At 40.9% G+C, this 12,908-nt stretch overlaps 1 protein-coding gene across 1 annotated transcript in view; it reads right to left on the bottom strand.

Annotated features, from left to right (window-relative positions):
• Positions 1-4,547: 4,547 nt before the first annotated feature.
• The window catches only part of LOC103739343 (transmembrane protein 45A-like), a 67,489-nt gene continuing 59,128 nt past the window's right edge, over positions 4,548-12,908 (bottom strand). Inside the window, exons 5-6 of the mRNA XM_008839697.1 lie at positions 6,949-7,094; positions 4,548-4,641 (exon numbers count right to left, since the gene is read on the bottom strand). Of these exons, the coding sequence (XP_008837919.1) occupies positions 4,548-4,641; positions 6,949-7,094 (240 nt within the window). The remainder of the gene's footprint in view (positions 4,642-6,948; positions 7,095-12,908) is intronic.

Below are 12,908 nucleotides of genomic sequence, written 5' to 3'. Positions count from 1 at the left end.
ATATTCACAATCACTTAGAGTAAATAAGGAAAAAAAAGCATACAGGGATGGCTGGAGAGATGGCTCAGGAGTTAAGAGCACTGACTGCTCTTGCAGAGGACCCAGGTTAGATTCCAGCACCCACATGGCAGCTATGAACCATCCTTAACTCCAGTTCCAGGTGAATCTGAAGCCCTTTCTGACCTCCGCGGCATTGCACGACACGGGTGCACTCACTTACATGTAGTCAATACACTCATACACATAAAATAAAAATAATAAATAAAATATTAACAAAGAAGCATACAAGAAAGAGCAATCCATGAAATTTATTTAGTGTTTCAGTGAGCTTTTGTCAATGCACAGAAGGAAATAAATAAAATGTAAAATCTCCCCAGGGTTATTTCTGATAGCAACCCTACCAAACATTTTAGTAAATGTCCTAGAATTGGATGCATTCTCGATGTATCCAATTATCTGAGAAATGAGGGTTCTCTGTGAGATTGATGAGATGAAACTTAAAGCAAGCAAGGGACAAGTAAAACATTTAGGGAAAATTATATGGCAAAATATGCTCTATCAGGAAAGACACTATGTATTTCTGAAGGGTCCTCTTGGAGCCCAGTGGGACACTGAAATGACATAAGAGTTCAGCATTCTTGATATTGTAATAGAAATGAAAACCATTACTTATTCATAACTTAAGCCTTCAAAGGCCTCTATGCAAATATGATTATCATGTTCAAAATGGTATAATGAAGCTAAGGGTTGTTCCAAGTTGGAGAATTAAAAAGATCAACTGAGATGGATGACTGACAGCAAATAGACTATTTGATTGAAGAGTAAAAGTGGATATACTATAAGTTTATATCCTACACTAATTTTAAAAATTGGGGCAAATTATATAAAGAACAAATGTTAATCTGATCAAACATAAGTGCTTATGTGGAAAACTAATCTAGATAAATCAGAATTAAGAATTCAAAAATAATTCATATTAACCTATTGAGTAAAATTAAGATTGTATGAAAAAGTATCATAAACTTTGAACAACGACATCATAAAAGAGAACCAAGACCTTACAAAACTTCCCTTGATCACACTTCCAGGGATCTAACATTAGTTGGAAGCATGGTAGGTATGACTTTAGCTGAGAATTCTTATGTCTAAACAGAGATGCATTATTTTTTTAGGAAAACACCATTTAGTGTTCATGTCACAAGGCTTATAAGAGGGTCCATATCTACCAATGGGAATTAAGACAAAAGTTAAACTCATATAGATACTATTTTCATGAAAATTGGGAAGAGAATTATCATTATAATTTGTACTTTTTATTGTGTGTGTGTGTGTGTGTGTGCATGTATCTATGTGTACATGTGTGTGTGTGTGAGTGCAGGCATATTAAGCATGCCCATGTGTGGAGGTCCAAGGACAACCTCATATGTTGATCCTCACTTTTCATCTGCCGTGTACACCAGACTAGCTGGCCTGTGATCTTCCAAAGAGTCTCTTGTCTCTGCCTCCCATCTGTGAATAGGAACATTGATATTACAGACATGTGCTACCATGTGTGGGTTTTTGTGGGTTCTGAAGATTCAAACTCAGGTCCTCATGCTTGAAACCATGGAAACGGCCAGGTGTGGTGGTGCATTCCTTTAATCCCAGCACTCAGGGGCAGAGGCAGGCAGATCTCTGTGAGTTCAAGGCCGGCATGGTCTACATAGCAAGTTTCAGGCCAGCTGGGCCTTCACGGAGACTCTGTCTAAAAAAAAAAAAAAAAAAAAAAAACAAGTTAAGAAACTATGCAATGCAATTTGAAGAAGGCGTATAAACTCCACTGACCTTGGAACATCTGCCCATTGACAGTGTTAACTGTCATCTTGACAGAATTTGGCATCAACTAGGGATCAAGATTTTAGGCCCATCTGTGAAGGACTGTGTAGCCTCCAGCATGCCTGTGAGGGATTAAATTGATTAGATTAATTGAGGATAGAAGACCAACACTAAATCTGAGTGGCATCATCCCACAATCTGAGACTCTGGACTACATGAAAAGGAGAAAGTGAGTTGAGCAACAAGTATTCATTGCTCTTTGTGTCTTGAGTATAGATGTGATGTAACCAGTTGTCTGAAGCTCCTGTTCCTGACTCTTCTTCACTAACCTGAGTCTATGAGCCAGAATCAACTCTTTCTTCCTTAAATTGCTTTTGTCAGCATATTTTATCACACCAATGGGAAAAGAAACCAAAGCACACAATTTCTGTTCTGGTTAAGTTCTTGCCATTAGAATACTTACATGTTAGATAACTGGTTCCAGTTAAAATGTGCATTTTCTAATTAGTTAAAATCTTTGTGATAAATAATTTCAGCCTAGAATGGCAACAGTCCTCATAGGATGTGGATCAAGCAGAAAGGCTGAAATCAGAGGAGTGTAAATGTAAAAACTACAGAATTATAAGTAGGACAGTAGAGCTCTAAATCCCAAGGAAGCAGCACGAAGTGTAAAGAGTACTGGGACACATGCCAGATTCTTTGCTTCCTTTCTCTGTTGCTGTAGACTGGTCTTTCTGATGAGCATTGTGTCAAATAAGTTACATGCATGCTCTATTTTGAGCCTCAGAAAATGTGACAGCAAGAACCCCCCCGCCCCCCGCGGGCCCCCCCCATTCATCTCAGTTTTCTCACTTTGGAGCAGTCATGATGATTACTAGAGGTCTGGAGGGTAGCTAAAAGAATTAGGAACAAGATTCTTTTTTATTTCTGCTTTCTGCATTTTTAAAGAAAAAATTTAATTAACTTTTAAAGTTAGTATACAAGATAATGTGCTTCATTACAACATTTTTATTTTGTTCTGAATCACTAGCACCCTTCCCCCACTGCTTCCCCTATGCCCCCTGTCCTAAGACCTCTTCCTGCCTTCTCATGATCCCCTTTCTAGATTCATGACTCTCCTCTCCTCCCCTCCCCCCTTCTTTCTTTCTTGCTCTCACTCTCTCACACAAACACACAGTACAACTTTTAAACTTGGTCCAGCATATGGGAGAATGTCTGTTGTATTTGACTTCCTGAGTCTGACCTGTTTAGCTTAACGTAATGATCTCCAGTTCCATTTGGCTTTCTGCAAATGTCATGATTTCATTTTTCCTCACAGCTTAAAACAAAACAAAACAAAACAAAACAAAACTCTCCATTGTTTATATTACCATGTCTGTATGTATTCACCTGTTGATGTAGTTCTAGGCTGGTTCCATTCATGAATATTGTGAATGGTGAAGCCGTAAACCTGGAGGAACAAGTATCTCTGTGATATGTTGACCCAGACTCCTTTGGCTAAATACCCAAGAGCAGTATAGCTGGGTCACATGATAGTGCCATTTTTAGGTTTTTCAAGGAACAGCCACAGTGATTACCATAGTGGTTGCACTAGCTTACATTCTTACCAGCAGTTAATCAGCATTACCCTATCCCCACAACCTTGTTATTATTTGTTGTCCTTTGTTTCTTGATGAAAGCCATTATTACTGGATGGAGTGAGATGGAATCTCAAAGCAGTTTGAATTCTTGTTTCCCTGATGATTGAGGATATTGAAGATTTTTTTCAGTTATGTATTAGCCATTTGTATTTATATTTTTGAGAATTGATTATTTGGATAATTATCCCAGTTATGGATAGAACATTTGGTTTTTTGGTGTTTAATTTTTTACCATTCTTTATTCTTTATTTTATACACACACACACACACACACACACACACACACACACACACTTAGTTTACATGCTAAGAAAAGGCTTTGAATTTTAACCTTTTTTCACACACACACACACACACACACACACACACACACACACACACACTTAGTTTACATTGCTGAGAAAAGGCTTTGAATTTTAACCCAGGTGTATAAATGGCTTCTCCTTGTTCAGTCTTCACCTACCTCCTTTAAAAGCAAGCATGACTTGTGACCATGCTATGTGTTCCTCTTATGGGTAACAGACAATGCTTCTTTCCCAGGCTGTGATGGCTTTGAATCATGGGTCTTGGGATCACCCCTTTCATCTTCTTGGGTAGGTCATATATCTCAGGAACACTTCTGTCCACATTTCCCACAGCAGACCTTGGTCTCTCCATAGGGAGATGTCGCAGAAAGGAATATCTGAACTATGTAGCTTCTCAGCATCACATAAGAAGGAGGCAAGGTGTAGCCAATAACAAAAACAAAGACTTGGGGTTTCTACATTCATTTATTTCCACTGATGCATTTTTAACTAATTACAAGATGCAGCAGCTCCAGCAATCTGGAGCATATATATTTGGCAAATAAAACAAATATTTTAATATACAATTTCAACTATGACACCATAATGTGTAAAACAAACATCATCCAAAGCATTTTTATTGATGAAATTAAAATATTTAAATTTAAATACTTTAACAAAATTATAATTGTAAACAGTGCACAGCCATCCTCAGCCAGTTGTTCTAAAAGAAGGTCAAGAAATCAAATAAAACAAGGATAAAGCCTCAAGGAAAGGCTTATATGGCGAGACTGGATGCCCATCACACTCACATCTCGTCTCCCGATTCTTGTTCCCGTTCCGCATTTTTCAGGAGTGTAACTTCAGCCAGGCAGAGCTTCCTAAGTCTCCATTTAACCAACCTGGATGTGGGGGGCAGGACATAATTTTGGTTATATGAAATCCAAAATAAAAACTGAGAGAGCAATATACAGTTATAATGCAACAAACTCCAGATTATTTCTGTAACTAGAGGAGGCAACTCTAGCTGCTGTTGGAGGTACCTGAATGTTTTTGTAATTATAGCATAATATAAGGAAACAGAAAAGCATGGCTTTCAAATGTGTTACATGATTGTTTAAGTATAAGAACATAACTGTGATCACTTCTCAAACAGACAAGAAAATCTGTGGACTGTGGCACACCCTGATGAATGAGATCAGTGGAGCTTCTGCATCAAAGCCATGCCTAACTATGAATTTCAAAAATATGGGATCACCTTAGCTGAGCTGAAGCCTGGAGTGGAGCCCCATGTCAATTCTGGAATGTATTTCAGCCCTCCTTGACCCTTTAGAAAGATTCTTTCATGCAGGGCATGGATATAACAGCCAGTGATTGTCCTGTCCATGTGAACTAGGTTTGGAGAATATCATCCTTTCTGTAACTGTTTTCATTTTAGGAGAAATTCAGACAGAGGACTGGGGGAAGTGATTATAATTTTCAACACTGGAAGATCTGAAGTTTCTTAGGGGACAGAGCTCAGCAGCCTCTCTACTTCTGTGATGAGAGAGAGAGAGTACAATAATAAGAACTATGCAAAGCCTCCCCCATGTATTGCTATCATAAGTATCAGGAAATTATGACCATATGATTACTATATAATATCCAGAAATATGCAGGACTATGGAACCAAACTTGATAGAAGAAATCCTCAAGGCCATTCTCCTTTAACAGAACACTCACCAGGCCACCCACATCTTGATCTTTACTTTCTGCCTTCCTTTTTCTGATGAATTCCTGTCCTATCCCTGTCAATATATCATGTTTCTATTTGTGTGGTCAATCCCAATAAAGATTCTTTGAAGCAGAGACTTCACCCTGTTTGGCATAGTAACCTCAGCCAGTCTGAACTGAGTCTAGTATATAGCAGTGTCATTTGGGGCAATCTGACAGGAGGTCATATCACTCATCTGGGAACAGGGTCTAATTCTTCAGTCCCTGCCAACTAATACTAATGCCTCCAATGAACTGAGCAGTCTCCATAACATCTGTTGATTCAAGAGCCAGGAAAAATTGCTCAAAATCATTAAGTATTAATTGACTATTGATATTGTTCCCGATATCCTCAAACTTTTAAATCATTTCTTCATGAAAGACTAATACTCTGCAGCAAGTAAAAGTTTGGAGAACTTTTTTGTCAATTTTCAAAATTACACATTATTCCCTGATTGTACGACTTCAATACTGTTAATTTGAATTAGGAAGTCCATTGAGATTAGACACTAATTACCATAGAAAGATGATTCATGATCACCCCTTTCCAGTCCTGTTCATTAATTAAGCTGTGCATTTAACTTTCAATTTGGGGGAATTATTTGAGTTTATGATGCTTCTTTTTTCTTATACTACTTCCATTTATTGCATTTTGTTTTAATCATATATTTGTCTAACTTAGTCCTGACTACAGGACTGAGAATTCCTCATAGGTAGGGCGTTAACTTCATTTTCTATTCGGGGGGGGGTGCAATAAGGATAACAAGAAGACAAGACCATTTTTTGAGCTCTTAAATCCTTAGCACCTCAAATACATGATTTTATTTAGGTACACATCTTTTTCTTATAAAGAACAAAACTGAGAATTTTGTGGCTGAGAGATTGGTCTAAAGTCATGTGGCTGACAGTCAGCAGAGCTAGGAATTTGTATTCTCAGCAATCTGTTATATTGGTATTCATTTGCTCATAAAAAATAGTGAAATGCTCCTAATTCTTGTAAAATGTGTGTCATTCACTTTAAGAGGCACATTAGTGTCAGTGTCAAATTAGCCAGGACCTCAAGTTTAAAGAGACTCTTAAAATTTGGTGAAGAAAGAGTTCCACTCTTAAGAACTCGTGTGATTGAAGTACATATACATGGAGGCCTCAATGCATCCAGGGAACTTATGAGAAAAGGAAACAGGATATGTGAACATGTGGAGGTACCCGGTGTTTCAGGGCAACTCAGAGGTCATAGGCATCACAGAAACAACAGTTATTCCGACTTTCAGCCAGGATGCATTCTTTTCATTGGTAATTTCTCTGTGTGCAGGCAAGTTTCTGCAACCCACTGTCTTCTGTGTTAAGGAATGAAATTTTTTTCAGTTTTTCAGATCAATATAATTGAGATTTGATAATATTATTGAGACTTAATGACCAAGAAATGGAACTTCCATGAACAAAAATCACTAACTCACCAGGTGATAACAGCGTAATTCACTCCAATGATGATAAAGGTGAATGCATAATGCCAACAAAAATATATGCTAAGAAGCATATTGTTATTACGATCCTTCAGATCCCATGCAGGACCTCCAGTAGGGTTGTATAAAATGAAACCCAACTGTAAATTTAAGCAAAACAAAAAGTCACACAAATTAGAATACAGGAACATACCATGAAAGATTATATATTTCAAGATGTTTGATGACTTAAATAACTCTCATTGTCTGAGATATCACAGATAAATTCTCAATGTTGTGACCTGATTTACTAACAGAGACAGTATCCATTGAGTCATACTTTTGAAGCAAAGTTTAAGGGCATTGAATGATCACATTTGAAAATATGAATATTGGGGAGGATGTTGAGAATGTCCTAGATGTTCACACCTACAGATTCATATTCTGTTATTTCAAGATTAGAGCATATAAGGTTTTTAAAATGAATGCAGCCCCACAGACTGCATTATCCTCGGTAGTGAGAGTATGAGCATTTCTTCCCTAGAATCAGGACAAGAAATAAAGTTCTGTTTTCATCACTGCTATTCAGCATTGTAAAAGAAATTCCAGCCAGCAGATTGAGCAACAGAAATAAACAAAACTGAGAAAGGAAGAAATAAAACTGCTCATATTTACAAACAACATGATCTTAGCTATAGCAAACTCTGAAAAATCTTCCCTTAAAGGGTAATAAATGAATTTAGTAATATCTGCAAGTACAGAATCAATAAAAAGTCATTTATATTTTTTACATACAAACAACAAATAACCCCCAAATGAATATAGGGAAATAATTCCATTGCAATAGCATTAAAATTCTTAAGATTTAATAAATTTTAGCCAGAAGATTTATGATGGAGAATGTAGCTCAGTGGTATATTGTTTGCTCACTGTGGCCTAGGCTCCAAGATAGATTCCAAGTACCCCAAAAAATAAAAAATAAATTTAAAAAGGGCATTCAGGACTTGTAACCAAAGCTGTACAACATTATAGAAATAATGAACAAAATGGAAAGATGTGAAATGGAAAGCCGTCACATTTCATGCATTGGAATTATTAACTAATTAATATTATCAATTAATATTGAGATGCCAGTGCCACTAAAAACAATCTAAACATACAATGCAATACCTGTTGGAATCCAAATGTTCTTTTAAAAATATTTCAAATTAAAAATACAGTTTATTTTGCTGGGCATGGTGGTGCACACCTTTAATCCCAGCACTGGGGCGGAGGCAGAGGCAGGTGGATATCTGTGAGTTTGAGGCCAGCCTGGTCTATAACAAGTTCCAGGTCAGCTGGGGCTACGGGGAGACATTGTCTCCATATCACAATGTGTGTGTGTGTGTGTGTGTGTGTGTGTGTGAAATATATATTTCATTTTGTGTATATAAACACAGTTTACATATTAAATGACATTGTAATAGAATGATTTGATATACTTAAAGCAGAAGGAAAAAGGAAAAAATTTTCAGTTTACCAAACTCCTACCCCCAAAACAAATTTTTTGAAAAGTCACTTTTATTAAGTAGGTCAATGTAACAAATGTATTCTGTGACTAGTCACATCTAATTCCTACTGCTCTGTGACATGGATGTTTCTCTGACCCTGTGATGACAAGCCATGGACCCGCCTCCTTCCCATGCTCTGCAAAGAAGCCACTCCCCTTCCCTCTTCCAGCCAATCGGTTGACCATATCCACTTGTAGGGCAGGGGCTAAGGGTATAAAAGCTGGGAAAACCATGAGGCTGGTCTCTCACCATTTTGTAAGGCTATCTAGAATCACAGGATTTATGTCTGGGTATGGACTTTCAGCATCAGCTGTGAATGAGGAGAGGAACCTGCTTGTCTGTAAGTAAACCTGTACCCCAAGCTCAGTTAGCAAGTCCAATAAAGTCGTTAAGATTCTTCAAACCAGGGTTTGGAGAATTCTTTCCTCAGGTTGGCCCAAGGACCATGGGAAGAGGGGATTGGATGCCACGTGCACCTCCCAGCAGTGAATTTGACTTACAATTGGTGTAGCCCAGCAGGATACGATGAAACTGAGAATGAGTTTTGGAAGAGCATTGATGGTGTCCCTGATATGGGGAAAGAGACCAACAACCGAAGTAAAGTGGGCTGAAGGGAGAGTGTGGACTGAGGAAATGTTAACCTGGTGGGCCATTCCCATAGGTTTGGTGGGGGTGGCTGCAGGGGCATGGTTAATGCAGTGGACAGTGAGATATGTAACTAGGGTGAGGCTTTCTAAGCAGTTGAGGTCAACGGGTGAAATCCTGGGGTAGCAGTCATCTTGTAGATGGTATGGGGTGGAACGCCTGCTTGACTGGTGGGGGCCACCACGTGAATATGGAGATGACTTGAAAGCAGCAGAAGGTCTAGAACAGATTCTGCAATCTCTGGGAGTAGCACACCAGGGACAGAAATGTCAAAAAGCAGAGGCAAAGGCCGCTTGGCAGCTGCTATTGATAAGAAATCTGTCCCAGGCAGAGGCCTTAGGCAGAAGGGAAACTGAAGGTATTAGAGAGGAATTAGAATGGGAGAGGGATATGAGGCTGGCCTCTTTGGTACTGGCTTGTGACCTTGCTGGTAAATTAGATAAGAGGGAAAAGGAGATGGAGGTGTTTGCATACCATTTTTTGCATCTAAGAGGTCAAAAGGGAAAAAAAGCCCAGATCAGAATGATAATAAAAGGCCCATCCTCGGATCCTAAAACCTGGAACCCCTAGAAGAGTAAGGTAGTGAGGAAGAAGGAAGTGACCTAGAGATACTGGGAGATGCTCCTTGGGTCCGACCTTTAATTCAAAGAAAGGGAAAATCCATGGTCCAACATGCTGATGGAGGGCTCAACAATAGCCCAGTGCAGGAGACCATACTCAGCACCAGAACTATTAGAACTGTGAAAGACATTTAAACAAGCTATGAAGGAGCCTTTGGCCACCTGGCTTGTGAGGCTATGGGACATGGGGGCAGATGGAATCATTTTAAGTTCTACAGAAGCAGAGAAGTTAAGCAACATAACCACTCATCCCTCTTTGAGACAAAGACTTCACAATTTAAGGTAACATTAGGGAAACCAGTTCATGATGGATTGGCTCACATGAGCCATTCGGGATATGTGGGTATTTCCAGCTGAGATTCCCATGAATATTAGAGATTGGAAAACCATTGAGAAAGGACAGGCTCTGTTGAGTGAACTGGGCATGAGGGAAGGTGTACTTGATGCCAAGTTCACTGGCCCAGACAGGACTGTGTTTACAGGAGACTTAAGAAAGAAACTGATTCAGCAAGGCCCATGAGACTGGTATGGAGCTTTGGTGGCAGTGCTAAACCCCATGGTCGGGTGTGACCTGTATGAGGCTGGTGAGGCTCTGGTGGATTTAAATGATTTAGACCAACATGGAAACAGGGTTCAAAAGGTGCTAAAGTTAGTAGACACAAGGGAAAAGGGCCAGAAGTCAGCAAAGGGGCCCCTCCGTGTCTCCTGAGCACAGATGTGGGTGGATCTGCACAGAGCAGGAGTTGCTAGGGACAAGATAGGCAGACAGTCATACGCTGTGCTAGTGAGCCTGTGGAGGGCTTTAAGACCTGACCAGGAATTCACCACAGAAGTAAGAGAAACCTGGGACCAGGAGGTGCGGGTAACTCCAACTGCACCCCCTGCTCCAGAAGAAGGCAGCCTTATTGGATGGGACCCCCCCCCAATCACTGCCTTGAAGGGGTGGCCAAGGTTGCCCACAGGTGAGGGCCGTACTGGGTGACTGGAGGCCACATGTCAAATTGAGGATTTATTGGTCTCCCACTAATATACGAAACACATGGGCCCTAGTGGATACTGGGGCAGAGTGTACGTTAATTCACGGCAATCCCCCAAAACATCAGGGCCAATGGATAGCAGTGGATGGGTATGGGGATAAAAGCATACAAGTAAAGCAGACTAGACTCATTCTGGGAGTGGGCAATTATCCCCTCCAGGAGTACAAGGTATACATCACTCCCCTTCAAGAGAACATTTTAGGGGTGGATGCCCTGCTGGGTCACACCCTACATACTACTGTGGGGGAGTTTCGGCTGAGGGTGTGAACAGTAAAGGTGATTACTCAGGGGTGGGCAAGATGGGAGCCAGTCAAATTGCCCACCCCATGGAGGGTGGTGACTATCAAACAGTACAAGCTGTCTGAGGGTTGAGATGAAATTACTGAAACCATCCCGGAACTAGAGCAGGTAGAAGTTACCCTCCCAGCCCAGCGCCCTTTCAATAGCACTGTTTGGCCTATCAGGAAGCCAGATGGCTCCTGGAGAATGACTGTAGATTACTGGGAGTTAAATAAGGTGAGCCCTCCGATTCATGCATTCATGCAATGGTACCCAACATTGCATTGCTAACTGATCAGCTGGTGCAGGAAACGGTGTCCTTCCATGCTGTGGTGGACCTTGCTAATGCATTCTTTAGTATTCTCCTAGCTGCTGAATCCCAAGATCAATTTGCATCCACATGGAATGGATGACAATGGACTTTCAGAGTACTTCCCCAAGGTTACCTCCACAAGCCCACAGTTTGTCACAAGATGGTGGCCTGGGACTGGCCCTGTTACCCTACCCTCCTGTAAGGAGGTTCCATTACATAGATGACATAATGCTAACTTCTGAGTGCCTTACAGATTTGGAAGCTCATTTGGGGAACATGCAAGTGCACCTGAAGGAGGGAGGATGGGAAATCAACCCACAAAAGGTACAAGGGCCCGGTACAGCAGTAAATTTTTTGGTCAGGCAGAATGGGCATGATACCCAGTGCGGCGGTAAAGAAAATCTTACAACAACCCATATCAATAAATACTAAGCAGTTACATGTATTTTGGGGACTTCTCAGGCATTGGCGAATTTTTATACCTCACCTTGCTCAGGTTTCCTGTCCCCTGTATAATCTAATAAAAAAGAGGTGCTACATGGGATTGGGATGTAAAGGCCCAAGAGGCTTTTGAGCAGGTCAAGTTACTGGTTGGGCAAGCTAAGCAGCTGTGTGCCCCAATACCTTGGTGTCCCTTCCTCTTGGAAGTCACCAGAAGCCCTGAAGGTTATGGGTGGGGCTGTGGCAACAACAACCCAAACAGATGGTCCCAATTGGGTTCTGGTCCCAGTTATAGAAAGGGTTGGAGTCCCAGTACACAGCGCTAGAACAGCAAGTGCTGGCTGTGTACAAAGCATGGCAACAGGTGGAATCCATTACAGACCCTACCTCCATTACTGTAAAAACCACATAGCCCATAAAAGGATGGGTGGAGGGCCTGTTAGCCAATTTTTTAAATTATTTTTATTTTATGTGTATGAGTGTATTGACTACATGTGTGTAAATGTGTAAGTGCCTGTGGAGGTCAGAAGGTGTTGGATCCCCTGGAACTAGTTACAGATGGTTGTTAACAGCCATTTAGGTTCTAGGAATCGAAACCAGGTTCTGGGCAACAGCAGTCAGTGCTCTAAACCACTGAGCCATCTTGCTAGTCCCTAGTGTTAGGGTTCCAAATAGCAGCTCCCCCCCAACAGGGATCTACAAACTCTGCTGAGAAGCAGCCTGCCTTTCCTCTGACCTCCAAAGATAAGCAGAGTTCCTCTTATCTTAAGAGGAAAAAGAAAACACTTCCACACCCTAATCCTACCTGATTCCCCCTCCCTGATTTCTCCCCCAAACATTCCCCCCTTCCACACCCTAATCCTACCTGCTTCCCCCTCCCTGATTTCTCCCCTAAACATCCCCCCCTTCCACACCCTAAAGCCTCCATATATAAAGTCCCAGCTCACAACCCGTGGGCGGACATCTTTCCCTGACATCTTTCCCTGCCCTTCCCTGACATCCCCTGACATCCTTCCCTTCCCTGACATCCTTCCCTTCCCTGACATCTTTCCCTTCCCCGAGGGAAAGGTGCCCTGTGCGAAATAAATCT

This window comes from Nannospalax galili, unplaced genomic scaffold (genome assembly GCF_000622305.1).
Source record: "Nannospalax galili isolate Female #2095 unplaced genomic scaffold, S.galili_v1.0 scaffold559, whole genome shotgun sequence".
NCBI classification, from domain to species: Eukaryota; Metazoa; Chordata; class Mammalia; order Rodentia; family Spalacidae; genus Nannospalax; species Nannospalax galili.
This window is presented reverse-complemented; position numbering and strand designations above follow the sequence as displayed.